The sequence below is a fragment of the Prionailurus bengalensis genome, chromosome B4 (assembly GCF_016509475.1).
Source record: "Prionailurus bengalensis isolate Pbe53 chromosome B4, Fcat_Pben_1.1_paternal_pri, whole genome shotgun sequence".
Lineage (NCBI taxonomy): Eukaryota > Metazoa > Chordata > Mammalia > Carnivora > Felidae > Prionailurus > Prionailurus bengalensis.
This window is the reverse complement of record NC_057358.1, coordinates 24540150-24562083: the sequence shown is the minus strand read 5'-3', so window position 1 is coordinate 24562083 and position 21934 is coordinate 24540150. Positions and strand designations below refer to the sequence as shown.

The window sequence follows — 21934 nt, the reverse complement described above, 5'->3', positions numbered from 1 at the left end:
CGCTCTATTATTGTCTTTTTACCTTCACATTCCATAGTTCTTTACCAGGTTAGTGAATAAAGAATAGAGGGCAGAATTGCTACATCTCAGTGCACAATTAGTCCTTTATATATGGTTGCACGGTTTTTTTTCTTGCAAGGTATTTTCTTCTGGATTTTCAAAGTCTTGTTTTTTTAATTAAAAATATAAAATATATTCATCATAATTTTTAAAAATAATGTATTAGACGTATATATAATAAAATGAAAATCTTCCTCCACACTCTTTTCTCTGGAGGTACCATCGTTAATAGTTTGGAAGTATTCTTCCAAATGCTTCTGGGTGAACATTTATATACATATGTATGTGCAGACACACCCACTTACATACATACATACACATCCACAAATTGAAAAATATGAATGAAATTTTACTATAAATACTGTTCCATGAATTTGTTTTCTTAACATGGGGTCTTTCTATATGTCAAGACATATATGAATGGATAGATACATCGCAGTCATGTAATGGCTGCACAGCATCTCACTGAATAGGTGCAATGATTTACTTAGCCATTCTACCAAAAATGACTAGAGGTTATTGCAATATTTTGCTCTTTCAAAAAATACTGTGCATCTGAACAAATATTTCCATGGGACAGATTGCTAAATGTGCAGCTGCCATTTCAAAGGGTATTCCCCTTTATATTTGAATAGATGTTGTTAAATTGTTCCCCAATATGGCTGCACTCATTTATATTCTCACCTCCAGAGCACGACTGTGCCCACTTTTCTTACTCCTGCTAAAATTTGGATATTATCAATATTGTTAATTTTATCAATCCCACAGGAAGAAATATTTCACTTTTTAATTTACATTTCCCTGACTAGTAAGACAGAGCAACTTTTTAATTATTCACTGGCTACTGATATTTCTTTTTCTGTAAATTCTCACTTAATAACCATTGCCATCTTTCTGTGAGTACGTTTGTCTTTTTCTTATTGATTTGTTGAGGTCTTTATATTTTGTGGATAATCATATTTGGTTATACATGCTGAAGTGTACTCTTTGACTCCAGAACTAGTCTTTAACTTCTTCTTTGGTATCTTTGGCTATAAAGAATTAAAAAAAAATCTTACACTGTCAAATTTTCTCCTTTATAATTTTGAGCTTCTAGTCTTGCTGAAGGTTTCCCCAAGCCTGAATTATGAAAATATTAACCCATGTTTTTTAGAATAAAATTTAAAAGAAAATATAGATAAAAGAAGATTTAAAATTTTTTTCTAAATAGATTTAATCAACCTAGGATTTAATTTGGAACATGGTATGAGGTAGGAAACTACTTTCTCCCAATGGTGATACAATTATTTCACTGCTATTTATTAAATACCACATTCTTTCCCCATTGCTATACAATGCTCACTTCAATTTCCCTTATATTATCAGATCTCAGCGTTGATCTGTTTTCTCTACTTGTGCTATAGTTTTCATCTAATGTTTTGACATCTGGGAGGAGGGGTTCTAACTCAATGTTCTTCACATTTTTTTTTTTTTGGAACAGTATCTCTTTCTGATGAATTTTAGAATCAGTCTGTGAACTTCAAGTCAAAAAATCCTATTGAAATTTTTCTTGGGATTTAATATATAGAAAGTTTTGGGGGGAGATTCATATCTTTTCATCTAGCAACATGGTACATTTTTATGTATTCAGTTCTATTTCAGTTCCTTTATTAAATTTTGTATTTTATGCCATATAGGTCTTGAACATTTCCTGTTGAGTTTATTGTTAGGTATTTTGTATTTTTTGTTTCTACTATGCATTAAATAATTCATTATATTTTAATTAGCATATTATCTGTACAAAAGAAAATAATTTCTTGTTTGGTAAATTTATTTGGTCTTAATAGTTTTTCAGTTGAGTGTCTTATATTGTCTGGTAGACAATCATGTCAAGAGTGAATAAAGACAGTTTGGGTCACCTGGGTGGTTGGTTGCTCAGGTTGGTTGCTGACTCTTGATTTTGACTCAGGTCATGATCCCAGGGTCGTGAGATAGAGCCCTACACTTGATCTTAGCCAAAAGGCCGAGAAGCGATGTGAGATAGAGCCCTGTATCAGACTCCGTGCTGAACATGGAGCCTGCTTAAGATTCTCTCTCTCTCCCTCTGTCCCTCTCCCCAACTTGTGCTCTCTCTCTTTAAAATAAAAAAAATTTAAAAAAAATTAAAAAAAAAAGAATGAATACAGTTTTGCCTCTTCATTTCCAAAAATCGTACTTCTTATTCTTTCTCTTCATTCCTTGGCTCCTTCCTCCATTTCGAGGTTAATGGTAGCAGTGAGAGAAAGTACTCTTGCCCAAAGCCAATGTGTTGTGATAGGTTTATTTATACATCTAATTTACATGTAAATGCCCAAAACATAGCACTTCCAAAATAATTTCTGTGTCAGCTATTACATCCCAGTGTGGGGCCAGAATGAAGGTGGCATAAATGGGAAGGTATCAGTTCTCTAAGACTGACACTGAGTAGGCCCAGTAGCTGCCCTCCACCAGGCATTACCCATAATGCCTCTCCTGCATTCCCACAGAGATAGAGGAGCAGATCTGGATATTTCCCATGACTTCACCTGCTTGGGAATGTGGGTCAAGCCTTATTAGAAACCTGCAGTTTGTACATATGCCATTGGGTGGTGCCCTGGATTTGGCAGTGAAGGCAAAATGCTTCAGCATACCCCAGATATAGAGAGCTGAGAGGTATCCTAAAGCTTTTTAATGGTGAACAAAAGATGGAAATGCCCCAAGCCTCTAAAAAAAAAAAGGTCTCAGGAAAAGCTAATGGTCATAATGAGAGTCTAAATTCATTTCAAAGATGAGGAATTTATGATATGCTTGTACTTCTGAGGCAATAATCCTGAATCACCAAGTAGAAGTTAAACGATAGTTAAGATCCTCTCTTAAAACAGGCAGGGAAAAGCATATAGCACACCTCAGAGAACAATTTAAATGCTCAGGGAATAAGGGCTACAATCTTGATGTAGATCTGTCAATGCTTATACCTCTATGATTCCAGATAGAAGTTTCTATATAGACTATAGAACAAGAGAGTAAATACAGGAGGAAAACGTCCTCAGAAATAGGTATGTAAAGTAGCAAATGACTCTCTAGAAAAGTGCTTCTGCTATAATTTTTGAAACCTGACTTTAAAACAGATAAAATTCTTTGCCTTCAGGAGAAAGCTATGGAAAAATTCAAAAGGACTTCTGTAATTCTGTCAGAATAGGATATGCATTTATATAAACATTGTAGGAACACAAATCTCAGAACAAAGGAGTGTATTTAAATTACTGTCTGAGAATTTCTTCAGTTTCATTTTCATGAAATGATTTTTTGATAAAGCGTATTACTTTATTTTCCTGACCTTAGTCTTTCCTTTGGGTACATAATAAATTCCAGAAGCCCGTAAAAGAAAATAGCGCCTTTTCCAGGATTTCTTTCCGTCTTCTTTCAGATAAAGAGCTCCTTCAAGTTCTGGCACAATGACAGATGTTCCACAGAAACTTTCCTGAAATTGAGATTCCAATTATGGAGAACACGTGAAAAAAAAACACAAATTTTTGTTCACATTTAAACAAACTGTGGCAAACTAGCCTTTTAACCAAACCAGCTAAAAGTCACTTGTCTGTAACTCTGAATGCATACAATTATACTGCATGCTGTTTGCCAAAAGAAAGGAAGGATACCATGGTGGTTGAACCTCAGCTCTTGAGTTAGACTTCAAGGCTTCTCAACCACTTACTTTTGTGACCATGGACAAGTCATTAAATCTCAGTTCCTTTGCTTGCAAAAATGGAGTAATAATAGCTCCAACTTCATAAGAAAGCTTATGAGTACAATCTTGGTATACTGTGAAAGTAAGGATTAAATAAAGGCTATTTCTGTTATTATAAGTTGGCAAATAGAAAAATTATTCCTTTTCTATAAGTAAAAATAATTACTATTTTACTGCCACTGAACAGAAAAGTTAGAATATATAATCCTTCACATAAACATGTGTATGTTAATTTATTCTTGGGATAGTTTTCTTACTGAAGAATGAAGAAGGCAGTTATTAACACTATGGTATCAGAAAAGGAGGAGGACAAAGCAGATTCTCTAGGTGTAGATTTTCGAATGTGAAAACTTACATATAATGAACTAATTCTTAGTAAATTTCTTTTAAAAAGCAATTCAGTAAAAGTGCAGCATTCTATTCCAGTTCAAATACTCAAACTTACTTTTGGCTTTCTTTTTTGTAACTCTCAACCCCCTTCTACTCCATCTCATAAGTGGAGAATAACTTTTAGTTTTGTACCCTGCCAGGAAATGTATAGATAGTGGAGCTGGGACACATTTTTGTTCACATTCTCCTCCAATTTAGCTAGTATTAGTTGCCTTGTCAATAATCTCTTCAATCAGATATTTGGCCCAAATTAGAAAGCAGAATGGTGCTGATTTTTCATAGCGTACATCCTTTGTATTTTCTTTCACATCCAGCCTTTAATGCACCGCTGAAGTCCTAGAACAAGAACTATTCAGGCAACTGTATAAACCAAGGCACAAGCTGTCCCTGAGTTACAGACAGCTGATGATTAAAAACAAATGGCTGTGTCAGGAAACTTCACTCTCCCCTTCCCTGTCTGTCAGTTTCCATCACTGCTAGGTACACTCAGAACCTGAATCTCCTTGTTGCTGGGTACCCGGTGCTTTTTCTTCCTCGACACAACCTGGAGTCTGCTAAATGCAGAGAATGTCCCTATTCCCACTGCTATGCCTTCGTGTGAAATACCCACTGTGCTCTTGGCTCCAGAAGCCGGAATTTATAACATGTTTTCAGGACCTTGTGAGTGGCAGAAGGTTCTGATGTCTGCTCCATCTGGTTACTGGCCTGTGAGAATGTGGTGGGGAGAGAAACCTGTGCGGGAGCCTGGCCAGGTCTTGGTGAATAAGAGAAAGGGTGCTAATCAATGTCAGCGAACTGGCTCCAGGTGTGAACATGCGTCCAGAGCTCACCAGGTCATCTGAATCTTCAGAAGAAGCCTCAAAAGAAAAGAAAAGGTCAACACATTTTTGAAGGTGAAGAAAACCTGGGCTGAGACCCTACACAGGTTTTCTTCACCCTCACAAGTGTGTTGACTTTAGATCTCTGCACTCATCTGCATTATGTGCTGGGACCAGAGCCCTGATTTTTAGCACAGTTACTATGTGAAAACTCACTAGGAGTTTCAAAAAAAACCAACCATCAAATAAACTTCTGGAACACGCCCCTATAGTGATAATCATGAACATCTGCACAGTAATCGACCCAGTGCTTCCATTACCACCCTGGATCGCTGTAATAATTCAGTATGATCCAGGACACTGAGGTTCTTGGACTTGCAGCATAACATCCGAACCTCAATGGCAGACCCAGACCTTGTGTCAGGTTTCCTAAGTGCAAAGCCCACACTTCCTACCACACCTGGCTACTGAAAGAACATCTTAGAATTCACTGTAAACAAGGTTTGGAAATCTTTACATCTGACTTCTGGGGAGCACTTCAGTAATGAAAAACATGGAATGTTAAGAGACGAGTTTTACGTGGATTCTTAAGTGTTTTAGGCGAGAATCACTAATCCAACTTCATGAAAGTAAAATATAGTCTAAAGCCATACTTTTAAACAACTGACTCAAAGAACCAGTTTAATTATCTAAATAGCTATAATTTAGTAATAATTTGATTTTAAAACCCCAAGTTGAAATTTCAGTGTGTCTCAGAATATCCCATTGTTCTAAGAAGCAAATAATTTAAAAATAGATACAGTTAGCATCCTTCTCTTTTCTTCTACTCTGCAAAATTACACTTACCTCAAGTAAGGATTCCTTGTTCTTAGCATTCATTTTCTCACTTGTTTCCTTCCCTTCTTTTTTTCCTTTGTTATCCAAGTAAAAATTCTAAAGAAAATATTAAGAGATCAGAATCAGTGAGTGTCCATCGCCATGCTAGCCACTGCAAGGGACTCACTGTCTTGCTGTAGAGAGAAGACGCACCTATAGGAAAAAGAGTGGGGACCACAGCATATGGTATCTGTCCACCAAGTGCCTTACCAAGGCTTTACCAAATGCTGACTACTGAGGCGGATGTAAAACCTTCTCTTCCTCCCATTGTGCACAATCAACGAGGAAATAAACATAAGATAGAAAACACTAGCAAAGGATATGACAACATTTAATTGTTAAATTCCATTGTCTAGAAAACATGTCAAATGCTGGAAGTGGGGAGACCCTAATGTACCCTAATGTAATGTCTGGATTGCTGGTGGAGCCCGTGCCCCATGTGCTTGTGGAGGTCATGTATCCTCCCAAGGTCCTGTGCACTAGAGATTCTGGCTGATGAAGAGAAACTTGAAATCTGGATTTTTATAAATTTAGTGACTACTTTAAGTTTTAAAAACCACAGCACAGGGTTTGCTGCTTGGCAACTTCTAAGGACAGACAGAAGCAGAAAGGGAATTTCTGGAAAGGGAACTAGCCTCACAACGGACAGGGAAGACCATGGTTTTAAAGCATTCATGAATGGGTGCATAGTCTCTAAGTGGGGTTTGTATTAACCCATGTATCATACCTTGTTAATACTGAGTATCAATGAGAGGGCTGAGACAAAATGATAAACGAATGTTTCCAAAAAATCATGAGTATCCAATGGTTAATCTTCACATAACCAGTACAGCTGAGGTATCAATATACAAAGTGATTATTATAGGTGACCAGTGTCATAATTAAAACACTGAGGACTTTTATGTGAAAATGTAGAGTTTTGTAAAATAACACATGAAAAAAAATGTATTAAAACTGGAACATATACCTCTGGAGGACAGTGACTGAATTTAGACATAAATGTGTCTAACAGACATAGGAAAAGATGCTCAATATCTGTAAAAATACAAATTAAAACTACGATGAGATATAACCTCCCATCTGTCAGAATGGCCAAAATTAACAAAACAAGAAACAACAAGTGTTGGTGAGGATGTAAAGAAAAAGGAACACTCATGCACTGTTGGTGGGAATGCAAACTGGTGCAGCTATTCTGGAAAACAGGATGAGGTTCCTCAAAAAGTTAAAAATAGAACCCTATGATCCAGGAATCGCATTACTGGGTATTTACTCCAAAAGTACAAAAACACTAATTCAAAAGGATACATGCACCCCTATGGTTATTGCAGCATTATTTACAATAGCCAAACTAGGGAAGAAGCCCAGGTGTCCATCAATAGATAAATGGATAAAGAACACACACACACACACACACACAGGAATATTACTTAGCCATAAAAAAGAATAAAATCTTGATGTTTGCAACAACAGAGATGGAGCTAGATGGAAACCAATTTGACAATAAATTATATATATATGTATATATATTCTATATATATATACATATATATAAAAGACTGACAAAAAAAAGAGGTGGAGCTAGAGACCATAATGCTAAGTGAAATAGTCACAGAAAAACAAATACCGTATGGTTTCACTCATATGTGGAATTTAAGAAACAAAACAAACAAGCAAAGGAAAAAAAGAGATACAAACCAACACTCTTAACTACAGAGAACAAACTGATGGTTACCAGAGGGGATGTGGGTGTGTGTGTGTGGCGGGGGGGGGGGGGGGGATGAGGGAAATAGGTGATGAGGATTAAGGAATGCACTTTTCATAAGAAGAACTGGGCAAGATACGGAATTGTTCAATTACTCACTATATTGTCCACCTGAGACTAATAGAACATTTTTTAAAAAGTTTATTTATTTATTTAGAGAGAGATGAGGGAAGGGGAAGAGAGAGAGAGAGACAAAGAATCTCAAGCAGGCTCCACACTTTTAGCACAGAGCCCTATGCAGGGCTTGAAGTCACGAACCGTGAGATCATGACCCGAGCCGAAACCAAGAGCTGGATGCTTAGCCAACTGAGCCACCTAGGCTCCCCAAAATAATGCTGTATGTTAACTATACTGAAATTAAAATGAAAACTAACTTGGGGCACCTGGGTGGCTTAGTCGGTTGAGTGTCCGACTTTGGCTCAGGTCATGATCTCACTGTTTGTGGGTTCGAGCCCCATGTCGGGCTCTGTGCTGACAGTTCAGAGCCTGGAGCCTGCTTCAGATTCTGTCTCCCTCTGTCTCTGCTCCATCCCCCCATCCCCCCGCCACTCACACTCTATCTCTCTCTCCTTCAAAAATAAATAAACATTAAAAAAATTTTTTAATGAAAACTTACTAAATATTTAAAAAAAAAAGAACAGAGTGTACTGGAAAGAAGGGAAGGAAGCAAAGTGCAGGCAAATAAAATATGCAGAATTAGGATATTTCCTGGGGACAGAATGCATAAAAATGGCAATTTGCCAACTTCAATAGGGGAAATCAGTCAAGTACAATTGCTTTGATAATTCTTACCGAATTATCTTTTAATATGTTTGTCAATACTTTTACTTATTTGAAAAGGACAGCATATCATGAATTAGTGTGATTATCATCTAGGATTCAGAAACTATTCTAATGTTACATGTTTGGCTTGAAGATCATGACTAACCATTAATATGTAACATATACTACCTGCCAGAAGTCGACACCAAGAGCTCACTTACAAGAACCCCACAACATAGTACTATTACTACTTTACAGGTAAGGAAGCAGGAGGATTAAGTGATTGGCCAAAGGCCAATCAGTGCCAGAACTTTGAGTTCTTCCTCATTTTTTTCAGTATTAAAATGCTCTAAATACCATAGGAGAGAACCCAGCACAACAGTGTGGATGCACTTAATGCCACTGAACTATACCCTTAAAAATGATTAAAATGGTGAATTCCATGTTATGAATATTTTGCCACAATAAAAAAAAAACTGAGCAGTGAAGAGTAAAGGCAGAGAGTGATGCCTACAAGCACACCTTGCTTTAGAGTCCTGGGCAGGTGAATCATGTAAGAGTGGGAAGAAGGAACAGAGGAAACGCTGCGGCCTGAGCTATTCACCATCATGTGGCAAAAGGAGAACACCTCAGGGACAGGTAAGAGAAGAGCCTTTCTAAACTGTGAAGGGCCTCATTTTATAAGGATATCCCAAAGGGCCAGGATCTGTAGCTTTGTCTTTCTCTAAGACTTTTCTGAGATCCCTTTCATTTTTTTCAGATTCAGAGTAACTTTTTTTTTCCTTCCAAGTGATGGTACTATCTGTTTTTATTTATCTTTTTACTTATTTTTTAAAAAAATTGTATTTATTAAAAAAAAGTTCATTTATTTTGAGAGAGACAGAGTGTGGGGGGCGCAGAGGAGAGGGGAGAGAATCCCAAGCAGGCTCCATGCTGTCAGTGCAGAGCCCAACATGGGGCTCAATCTCATGAACCATGAGATCATGACCTGAGCTGAGATCAAGAGTCAGACGCTTAACCGACTGAGCTACCCAGGCACCCTTACACTGTTTTTGTTTTAAAGAAAATGGAAAAAACCCACGAAGTAAATCTGAGCTGGAGTTGAGAGACGGCAGTCCTTAGAATGGACCCACTGTCCTTGGGTCAGAACTTTTCATCAGTCGTGAGGTCAGCTAACTCAACTTGAGCTGCTCTGTAGCAAGCAGTGGAACTCAAGAGTTAACTCCTTATCTGTTACTCATGGAAACTGTGGACAAGCTGAGGTGAACAATAAAAGAACTTTAAAATGGGAAATGAGACTTTCAGTTACAGCTTGATCCCTTTTCTCACAACTGAGAATGCAAGACTTGGGGGCAGCTGGAGAGGAAAGAAACAGAGAAAATACATTACTTCGTAATATCACCTTCTTGGAACAAAGAGTAAACCAATCAGTTCTCAGTCCATGAATGAATATTCATGAGTATTCTCTACATGTAAAATATCCTTGTTCCTAAGAATCTTTTTCTGTTTCCAGAGACTCTCTTCGGTCTTTATTTTTTTAAATTTTTTAAATGTTTATTTATTTGAGAGACAGAGAGAGAGAGAGTGGGAGCAGAGGAGGGGCAGAGACAGAGTGGGGGAGAAAATCCCAAGCAGGCTCCATGTTCAGACATGGAGCCCAACATGGGGCTTGATCTCATTACCGTGAGATCACAACCTGAGCTGATATCAAGATTTGGATGCTTAACCAACTGAACCACACCGGCACCCCTAAACCTCTAGTTTGGTTTCGGGCAACAGCTGACCTCCATTTGCACATCTGGCACTTATTTAGGAATAGCAGACCACCTGTGATTCCAATCAAGTGGGAAGAGGAGACTTTCTAATGAGAACCAGACAGAGAAACTAAGGTAAATAAAGTTGCTCTTAGATAGTAAGGTTCTACTGTCCCAACCCACTTTACCCAAAAGAAGCAGTACCACCTGGGCAAGAGGGGCCCCTGCCCTGACTCCACACTTTATTTTTTTTTAGGTTTACTTATTTATTTTGAGAGACACAGCACAAGTGGGGGAGAACAGAGAGAGAGGAAGAGAGAGAGAATCCCAAGTAGGCTCCATGCAGTCAGCACAGAGCCTGATGTGGGGCTTGAACTCACAAACTGTGAGATCATGACCTGAGCCTAAATCAAGAGTTGGACACTTAACTGACTGATCCATCCAGGTGCCCTCTGACTCCACACTTTAAAGGGTCCCTGCCTTGACCCTCATTCAGCCACTCCCCCACTCACAGGGCAGTAAGTTTATGGGGCCAAAGGGATATGGCCACCTGGAGCCAATGACCTCCACATTTTAGTCCATACTCCACAAACTCAGAACCTTGGAATTCCCTGCCCAAATGGCCCTGAGGCTCTGCCCTACACCCATCCTCCTGAGGGCAGATGGCACTGCTAGTGTGTGCATCTAGGCCAGAAGGTGGCCAAGGGGCAGCTCCTGCAGGAGAGTGATGGGTTGTATGAAGCCTACTCTCTGGGCTGGAGTGTCCACATCATGCATACAAGGCCCAGGTGGGACAGGATAGATGGGGTGGGTGGAAGGGTAAGTCTAGGGGAAGGTCATGAGCACCTCCATGACACCACCTTTTTGCACAGTACTCAAAAGAAATCTAAGAATGCTAAGGCCAAACTTTTAGGTCATTATGAAGGCACCCAGGTAGGAAGATAGAACACATTTAACTGTTTATTAACTTGATTTAGAACTTAAAATTTTTTTTTTCAATGTTTATTTATTTTTGGGACAGAGAGAGACAGAGCATGAACGGGGGAGGGGCAGAGAGAGAGGGAGACACAGAATCGGAAACAGGCTCCAGGCTCTGAGCCATCAGCCCAGAGCCCGACGCGGGGCTCGAACTCACGGACCGTGAGATCATGACCTGGCTGATGTCGGACGCTTAACCGACTGCGCCACCCAGGCGCCCCAGAACTTTAAATATATATAGATATATTGCCTATAGGCCTTCAATCTACTCTTGCCCTAGGCCCCATAAATATTGGGGGTGGGCTTTCCCAGAGGCCTATCTTCCATTCCCTGTGGGATTCCACAGTGCCTCCCACCTCATCTTTTTGTTCTTTTCTTCTTCTAGTCATTAGGCCTACCTGAAATACAAAATAGAAATATAAAACAATTTCTTTAGGCTCTTTCTCTTTGAGGAGGTGCTTAATTTTCTGGGATATTTGAAGCTTTGGGAAACTTTCTCAACTATAGAACAGCCACAATTGTTAATGAGTAGAATTGACACCTCTCCTTCCTCAACCTGGGTTTTTCTGCCCACCAACCTACATCCTTTAAATTCTACATCCTGGGCCCAGGCTATAACAGGCCCCCATCTCTGACAACTCTGTCTTGGTGCTTAGAATATGGTGCTAAACACCACTCGTCAGCCCATAGTATCCTAGCTGTACTTCACTGGCTGCTGACCCCATGCCTCCAGACACACAGCCAAACATAATATCCCCATGTTATGCATCTGTCCTCTGCATGTACCTCACTTCCTAAACAATGCTGGTTACTGCTTTTATTTTCACACTAGCTTGTAAATGCTTCTTCTTCTTCTGCCCATTACATCCGGAAGACACCCCTGGCCTTGCATCTCACCTACAGTCTCCTTCCCTGGCTGTTTTTCGATACAATGTGGATGCTCAAGAAGCATCAATACAATGTGGATACATTTGATGCTCAAGAAGCATCAATACAATGTGGATACAATACAAGAAGCATTCAATACAATGTGGATGCTCATGTAGTTCTTGAGCAAGTGCCTGGCATCATGGGGGACCTAGGGATTAAATCCTTACTTCCTTAATTTGTCCTGAACAACTTCAGGTAGCCTGAGGTTAGATTCCTATGCACACTTCTTTGATTACCTGCCCCAAAACTTGTGAGATTATACAGCACCACTGTCTCAGATGGAAGTCTGGCCTGGCCCCACTGTGATCACCCTAATCCAAGAGCACCACTGACACTTTCTGGAGACATGTCCTCCCACGTGCCTCCATCGCTTCTCTCATTCAGACTATTGTCTACAACGAAGCCAACTAAAATCATGGTATGTATTACACTTTGTGTGGATGATGGCCTTTACTTCTCACAACATATTCTAAAAACAAATTATCCTAATTTTCAGACAAGAAAATAGAGACTTGGTGAAGTTAGGTAATTTGCTCAAGGACCCACAACTAACAAGCAATGGAGTCAGGATTCAAATCCCACCAGTCTGACTTTAGGAGCCACACTCTTGGCCACTTCAGGGTACTGCTTTCTAGTGAGAGGCAGTTTGGTAGAAACAAATCTGAACAGAAAACACGTTTTATGAAGCTGTCATCGAAAACCCTCAGCACAGCATGTCAGGTCCACGGATTTGGCCCCGTGCATGCTATCCCCATAGCACTCTCCATGGCAGCCTCACTGCGCCTTTCTATTCCTTGAACATGACATACAGTCTGATTATGGGCCTTTATAATTCTTCTCTATGGCTTGGAATCTCCCCTCCTGCCTCCCTCCTTCATCTCTGTTCCCTTGGTGAACATGAGAAACATGTTCCTCAGGGAGGCTGTCTCTGATCCCAAGGACTGAAAGACCCTCCTCCTGGAGGCTCCCAGAGTCTCCTGGTCTGTTCCTAATAAGACATATCAGATAAAGGGCTAGTATCCAAAATCTATAAAGAACTCACCATATTCCATACCCGAAAAACAGAGAATCCAGTGAAGAAGTGGGCAGAAGACATGAATAGACACTTTTCTAACGAAGACATCCAGATGGCCAACAGGCACATGAAAAGATGCTCAGTGTCACTCCTCATCAGGGAAATACAAATCAAAACCACACTGAGATACCACCTCATGCCGGTCAGAGTGGCTAAAATGAATAAATCAGGAGACTATAGATGCTGGGGAGGATGTGGAGAAACAGGAACCCTCTCGCACTATTGGTGAGAATGCAAACTGGTGCAGCCACTCTGGAAAAAAGTGTGGAGGTTCCTCAAAAAATTAAAAATAGACCTACCCTATGACCCAACAATAGTACTGCTAGGAATTTACCCAAGGGATACAGGAGTGCTGATGCATAGGGGCACTTGTACCCCAATGTTTATAGCAGCACTGTCAACAACAGCCGAATTATGGAAAGAGCCGAAATGTCCATCAACTGATGAATGGATAAAGAAGATGTGGTTTATATATACAATACAATACTACTTGGCAATGAGAAAGAATGAAATCTGGCTATTTGCAACAACGTGGATGGAACTGGAGGGTATTATGCTAAGTGAAATTAGTCAGGCAGAAAAAGACAGATATCATATGTTTTCACTCATGTGGATCCTGAGAAACTTAACAGAAGACCATGGGGGAGGGGAAGGGGGAAAAAAGTTACAGAGAGGGAAGGAGGCCAACCATAAGAGACTCTTAAATACTGAAAACAAACTGAAGGTTGATGGGGGGTGGGGGAGAGAGGAAAGTGGGTGATGGGCATTGAGGAGGGCACCTGTTGGGATGAACACTGGGTGTTGTATGGAAACCAATTTGACAATAAATTATATATGTGTATATATATATTTATATACAAATATTTATTTGTGTATTTTATTTGTATATTTTTTATATTTATGTATTTATATTTTGTATTTATATTTATGTATTTATATTTTGTATATTTGTGTATTTATTTGTATATTTATTTGTATATTATTATATATTTATTTGTATATTTTATTTGTATATTTATATACAAATATTATATTTATATCAATAATTTATATTTATATTATAAATATATATTTATATTATAAATATATATTTATATAAATATTATATGTGTGTGTGTGTGTGTGTGTGTGTGTGTGTATATACATGATACACACTTCACTGGCTATTATCAGCTAAGTGTCCTTACTGTCTGACAAGAAGTTCAGTAATATTTACCTTCCTTGAGCCTCCTAACAAGCTGAATATGAAAATGACACAAATCATTATTTTATAACAGTTGTGACCAATTCAAAAGCAGAAGACAGTTAATTTAACTGTGGGGGAGCCTGAGTCACCATTCAAGGCCAGGCTGTGTTCAACTGTGTCCCCCTTGGAGTGTATACTGAAGCCCCTCCAAGGGTAGATGGGCATCGATTTCTACACCCTCAACTTCCATACATACTCTTTTCTAAAATGGATCTGCCTGAGAGTGGAAGGCCCTTTTCCCACTTCCCAAGAGAAAGGCACACCTCACAACCACAGAGGATCTTACTGCCCTGGGTGGGGAGCTCAAAGGCTCAAAACAAAGGGACAACTTGAAACATGGGTGGTGAGAGGGAAAGAAAGACTCACAACTCAAAACAAATCTTTGGGAAGTCAAGTGGTTTCTAACTCTTTGCCTTTACACAATGGAAGGCACCTAATCATGTCAGGTGGTGCATTAAAAGAATCATCATTGATCTCTCAGTGGCAGGTAACTTGGAAGGAGTTCAAAGAATTTAATGGCATTGCTCTCACAAAGCTCTTCTATTCTTGTCCACTTATTTATGTGAACAAGGTTTCTCACTGCTTGCATCTATAAAAAGTACTTAACTTCTACAAGAATGAAAAATAGGAATATAATTGATACTGAACATTCATCCTTTTATCCTGGAACTAATCAGAGGGGAGAAGGTTTCATCTATTTATCTCATTAAGGATGTTTCCCCTTGGAGTTCTACTTTTTAACATTAATATCAATTGTTATAATTTTAATGTTTTTAAATTGTCAAGCAATTTAATTTCAATGTTTTTAAATTGTTCAACCAATTGTGTAATTTTTTAACACATAAGTGCCTTATGATGACAGGAAATTAAAAAATTACTTACCAATTTATAAATATAATTTGTTGAAGAGAAATATGAGAGAGAGTTCAATCAGAGACTTTCAGGCATAAAAATATATTAAAATAGGAGAAATCTTTGGGGAGAAAATGGAATGGGAATAGTTCAAGGGGAAAAAACAAGGAACAATGTAAAATTTCCCAAATGTTAAAAAGGTTTATTGCACAACACCAAAAGTGAACCTCATGTAAACTATGGACTTGGGTGATAATGGCATGTCAATCAATGTAGGTTCGCTGATTGTAACAAATATACCAGTGTGGTGGGGGATACTGATAGTGGGGGGGGCACTATGTATGTGTAGAAAGTATATGGGAACTTCCTCAATTTTACCATGAATTGAAAACTGCTCCAAGAAATAAAGTCTATTAACAAAAAGCTACTCATGTGCTTCTTACATGGAAAAGAAATCAAACTGCCACGAAACTATTTAGACTCCACTGGATAACTTTTAAAAATGTCAAAATTCATAATATGCTAGTCATTGCATTATTTGCATCTATTTAAACTAGTGTTGAAAAATTCTGGATGTCAACATACAAATATGTGAGGTGGTATACAGCTTATAAAATTTCTTCCAGGGGGTATGCAACCACAAAAGTTTGACATCCGTTCATAGAGGCAGCCACCATCTGGGGTTGGCCATAAGGGGCTGTGTGGGGGAGATGAGTAGGCAAAGTAAGGGGGCCTACTGAGAGGGAGAGGAAGGACACTGCTTGTTGAGGGACAGAGTAATAGAGGCCCATGGGAAGGCTGGGCCCAAGATGCCCCTGGCTGTGGTCCCCACAACTTTCTACTCCCAGTGCCAGCCCCTAGGAGGCCTGGTCATGCTTCCTATCTTTTATCCCATGAGATGCCTCCGAATCCTTTCAATAATCACGCTGAAAAAAAATCTAGTTAGTGCACTTTCTGTTCTCATGATAAAGTGATCTCAGGCTTTAGCAGTGGCTCTCTGAAGAACCACTGATAGTCTTGCATCCTCACCAAGGTTCAATAGTTAGGCTCATATGTGGTTCCTGCCTCTTGGCAGTGAAGCCAAACAAAGCAATGACTGTCCAAAAGAATAAGTAGTTTTTAAATTTTTTTAATGTTTATTTATTTTTGAGAGAGACAGAGACAGAATGCAAGTGGGTTAGGGGCAGAGAGAGAGGGAGACACAGAGACAGAAGCAGGCTCCAGGCTCTGAGCTTCCAGCACACAGCCCGACGCGGGGCTCGAACTCTCGAGCCACGAGATCATGACCTGAGCCGAAGTCAGACACTCAACCGACTGAGCCACCCAGGCACTCCAGAATAATAAGTAGTTTTTAAACGGAATAGGGCATAACAGCAACCAGGGGAATTCGCTACTCTGCTTTTCCTCATTTATAAATGGGGTGATCTGTTATTACCTCCGGAAATACAGACCAGTCATCCTGGTGGAATTCCTTTTATTTTTGAAATTTATTTCTTAAATGTTTATTTAAAACATTTTAAATAATGTTTAAGAGAGAAAGAGAAAGCGAGCAGGGGAGGGGCAGAGAGAGAGGGGGACAGAGAATCCCAAGCAGGCTCTGCACTGTCAGCCAGGAGACCTGCAGCTTGATGGGAGGCTCGATGCTGAACTCACGAACCAGGAGATCATGACCAAACCTAAACCAAGAGTTAGACGCTTAAGTGACTAAGCCACCCAGGCACCCCTAGTGGGATTGCTTTTAAATAAGCATCTTTGGGTTCATAAATTTGCAGAACCTGGTTTCTCTCCAAAAATCTTCTATCCCTCTGTAAATGCCCTGCACTCTGAGAACAGGTCAGATGGGAATCTCAGTAATGAAAAGGTTTCTGTTATCTCATGAGAAAAGGAAAGTAACCCAAAGAAAAACTGAGGAGCACATCTCTTATGATTGCCCATCTGACAGAAAATACTCAAGTGAAATGTGTAAATTTCATGCTAAATTTATGGAGGGTGAAATGTGGTTTTTTTTTTGAAGGAAAGGGGGAAACTCAGCATGTTTAAAATTTAGCTCATTATGTCCCTCTCCCCACTTATTTCCCTTCTTGTGCTTCCTGCCACAGTGAATGACATCAGGATCCATCCCATCCCCTAGCCTGAAACCAGAATGTCACCCTTGTCTGCTTCTATGCCTCCTCATTATACCAGCATTCATGGTCACCATATTCTGCAAAATTCTGCCTCCTACATATCTTCCAACTCCCTTGGGTCCATCATCACCTCCTTTTTCTGGGCTCTGTAACCACCTCTCCATCACATGGTGGGTTTCACGCTGCTTTCTTTTGTATCCATCCTCCATCATGCAGCCATGATGATACTGCCCCCCCTTCAAAACCCTTCAACAGCTCCCTGGAAGCCTCAGGATCAAGGCCGATGTCTTTAACATTGTTTACAAGTCCCTTGATCATCTTGTGCCCACTCCCCTCCAGTCTAAATGAAGTCTTGCTACACCCATATGATTTGATTTAACAACTGGATCAGGAATAAAATCATAGCAGAAACAATAAACTGGTTCAAAATCCACGCCCTGCCCCCATTTATTTCTCAGGTCTTACTCATTCCAATGCACTCAGTATTTAGTAGCTCTCAAGTTTTTATCCATCTTTAAGACTTTTGGGCCATTTGTCAGACTTTTTAAAGTTCCTTCTTTTTATCTCTATTTCATTGTTAGCTGAGTTTGCTTGTTTGACATCTACTCCTAAAGTTTTGGGTTTGGAGGAAGTATTGATGAGTGAAGTGAGTGTAAACCAACAGCCTGATGCCATTGGCCATTGTACTGCTCCCAGCCAGGAGGACAAGGACCTACTCCAGGAATGATGAGGTCCCCCAGGGGCCAGGCCTCTATGAGCTCTGACAGGCACTGAGATGGCAGGAACAAGCACAATACCCCAGCATCTTAATGCAATGAACAGCACCCCTGATTATTATCAGTGGTTGCAGAACCTTCTGTCATATCATGACCTTCTGCAGAAGGCATTTTACTCATCATCTCTAATTCCATGAATCATTTTTGTGCAAGAATGAAGCCTCAATGTCAGGTTATGTACCTGCAAAGAATAGGGCACACTCCATGCAATAGCTTCAATCATGATAGCCAAGTTGGATCACACAGTGTCAAGGAAGTGCAGTTTAATATAAAAGAAAAACACAATACAGCTAAATAGGGGCTCCTGGGTGGCTTAGTCAGTTAAGCGCCCAACTCTTGGTTTCAGCTCAGGTCATGATCTCACAGTTTATGAGTTCGAGCCCTGTGTCAGGCTCTGCACTGACAGGACGGAGCCTGCTTAGGATTCTCTCTTTCTCCTTCTCTCTTTGCCCCTCTGCTGCTCCCCCCCACCGCCCCAAGTAAATAAATAAACTAAAAAAAAAAAAAAAAAAGAACACAGCTATATAGGCAAAGTAGGCATTGGTGGTTGCAACTGGATTTTTAAAAATAACTGAATGCTAGAGACTGACTAAACAGTCTAAAAATTCATTTTAAATGAATCCCATACAATTAAATCTGCATGAACTGGTGACTGGAAACATTCATTTCTGACTTGTTTTAACCAATATGCTATTTTGACCATTTTCTTTCCCACCAATGTACCTGAATGCACTGTCCCTCCCTATCCCTCGCTCACCTCTCCACGGTCCAGCCATGCAACCTTTCCCATGACCTAAATGCAGGTCCCTCTTTCTTCTTGGACTTTGCACTGGCCCACTGCCTAGAATGCCCGCTTCCCCTCTACTGTTCCCCTGGCTAACTCCCCCAAGTTCTCCAGGTGAATGCTTGGACAGAAGTTTCTCTGAGTAAATTTCCCTGCCCGCCATCTGCTCCACAGAAGCTAGTATTTCACCTCACCCCAGGCTTTTCAGACCTGATTTCCTACTTCCCTTCTTTTCCCTCCCATCCTCTTTTCTTTTACTCTTGCTTTGTTGCCTCTTCTACTGGTTTGTTTGGTCCATATCTCACTGCCTCTACTGAAGGTAACAAGTTTCTACAATTTTCTTCTGAATCCCGCAGTTCATTAATTGTATTGATATACTGTCCATAATGTCTTTGAGATGCTATTTCCTGTCAGGGTCCTGCAGTATTTTCTCATAAACACAATGTTGGTTTTTCCTCTTCCCTCATGTCCTAAATCAGGGTGAGATTGTTCTGTAGTCAGTATCTGTCAACAGGCAAGATCTGTGGTTTGCCTTGAGCTGCACGCACTCCCTCTGCATCTGTACATCTGTGCAGAGTGTATTTTTTCCTCAGGGACAGGATGAATGGGTTACCTGACTGCTCAGTTCCTAGTTTCACTGCTCTACTGAGCTGACATTTTCCTAACCTTGCGTATTATGAAGTAATATAGTAATTACAAAACCAAAATTCTTAGCATACACCTTTACTAAAGCTCTCTTGTGCTGTCAATAGCATTTTGCATGCTGGGACTTAATCTTAAGACTGTACCAGGCCATAGTCTCTGTCCTCCACCATTCTCATGTTAAAGCTGGAAGCTATGCTGTTCTTATTTTTGTACATGTCTTTTTCCTCAGCTACACTGTAAATTGTCTGAGGCAAAGATTATCTTTGCTTTTGTGTCTTCCACAGATAGCACAGATTAAACATGTAAACAGATACTCCACAACATTTGCTAAAGCCAAGTAAATGGAGTGCATTCCAGTAAAGGTTCACCATATAAGTCAACAGTGGAAAGACATTCAATGTTTTGAAACCTTTTGAGAAGAACAAATAAGTTGTTCAGAGTCTCAGTCTTTTCCTTTTATAATTTCTGGTTAAATCTAGTTCTTCACGCACAGTGTCTAACTCTTGAAATAGTTCCTAAACAGCACCATAAGCTGGCTGGGCAGGATGATCAAACCTGCAGGCCCACAGGTATAGATAGTCCTGACTAGGGAATGGAAGCAGGTATCAGTTACTCACTACTCTGTTCTGGGATTCACTACTACATATAAATGTTGACAATTACATTTGAAAAAGAATTAACAACCCAAATGAAATACAGGATATATTTGGATTTTTGAATTAACTGATTTGAGACATTGCTTCGGGAAAAAACGTAAGGCAATTAAACAAAAGAATTTCCAGGTTGTATTTCTTTAAGAAACTTACTCTGGAAATACTTTTCTCTAGGATTTGTTATTCTTTTTGTGTAAACTTAAAAAAAATGTTTCTGTTAAAAACTATCAAAGGGTCTCAGCATACAGCTTTTACAAAGGGACTGTGGGTATTTCAAAATTACAAAGCTTCCCTTTTAGGAGCCATGACATCAATGTGGGAATGGTCACAGTCTACTTCAGGAACAAGGCAAGAGCCCTAAGGTCAGCACGCTGAAGTAGCTATTCACATGGAGTACTGAACAGAAGATATATTATCCAACCAAGCACTGAGAAAATGGAAATACTTAATATCAGCAACTTAAAAAATGTGTCCACTTCCATTATGGTCTTTAAATGTGATTGCAAATTAGAAGAATCTATTTACTTGGTTTTAAAGAACAGATTATTATCCAGAAGAATTCAGCAGGAGGATTTCTGCCTCCTCCTATGATCAGTAGCTTGTAGTTAGACCAAAGCTTCAAAAGAACAGCTTGAAAATCTGGATTAAAAAAACAACTGTGTGAAGGTTTTGGAGAGCTATGGAGGCAACCAGGACTTAAGGGGCCAAGATCCAAGAGATAAAGGAACCACAAATTGATGCTGAGATATTCTGAGAGCCACATTTCCCCTCTGGTAAGAGGCCGAGGATCATGGCAGAGGACCTGAACAGGCACTTCACAAAAATCGATAATAAACATTTGAAAAGGTACTCAAGCCTTTGGCAACAGAAAATTTGACTTAAAACCATAGGAAATACCACGACACACCCACATAGAACAGCTAAAAAAAATTTTTTTTAATTGCAACACCAAGGGCTGGCAAGGATCTGGAATAACGGTAATTCTCATACAATACTAATGGAGGCAAATCATACAATCTCTTTGAAAAACTGCTTGGCAGTATCTCCTAAAGCTAAATATGTGCAGAAACTATGAGCTAGCAATTGTATGTATTACACAAGAAAAAAGTCTCCATATGTTCAACAAAATACAGGTACAAGAGTATTGTCAACAGCATTACTTGTTAAAGCCCCAAACTAGGAACAAATCAAATGTCCATCAGTAATACAACAGATAAACTTATTTTGGTACAAATGCACAGTGGAATACCAAAGGGCAAAGAAAAAGAACAAACCATGTTCTGCCATATGCAACAAAAGGAATGAAGGTAAACACCAAAGAGTACTACGATATAATTCCATTTTATACAAAGTTAAAAAGCATGAAAAACCGAGGCCAGAGAGGTCAGAATCATGATTATTCTTGTAATGGGGGTCAATGGCTGGAAAGGGACATAAGCGAGTCTGCTGGTATATCACTCATGCTCTATATTTTGATGTGGGTGGTAGTTCAATGGGATGTGCACTTTGTAAAAATTCACAGCATGTAGTTATGTTTTGTGCACTGATTCATTAGATGCCATGGCAAGCTGCAGATATCCGCCTATACTTATTCTCTCCTTTCTCCTCTTGGTTATACAATATTATAGCCATGTTACACAGCACTGGGCACCATTTTTATAGACTCAATGTGAAAACTTTTTTGTGGAGGAATTGTGCAAAG

General features: G+C 39.5%; 1 protein-coding gene across 1 annotated transcript in view; it reads right to left on the bottom strand.

Annotated features, from left to right (window-relative positions):
• Window positions 1-21934, bottom strand: part of LOC122473933 (amyloid beta precursor protein binding family B member 1 interacting protein) — a 103233-nt gene that overhangs the window by 18934 nt on the left and 62365 nt on the right. Inside the window, 2 exon segments of the mRNA XM_043564790.1 lie at window positions 3395-3538; window positions 5860-5946. Of these exon segments, the coding sequence (XP_043420725.1) occupies window positions 3395-3538; window positions 5860-5946 (231 nt within the window).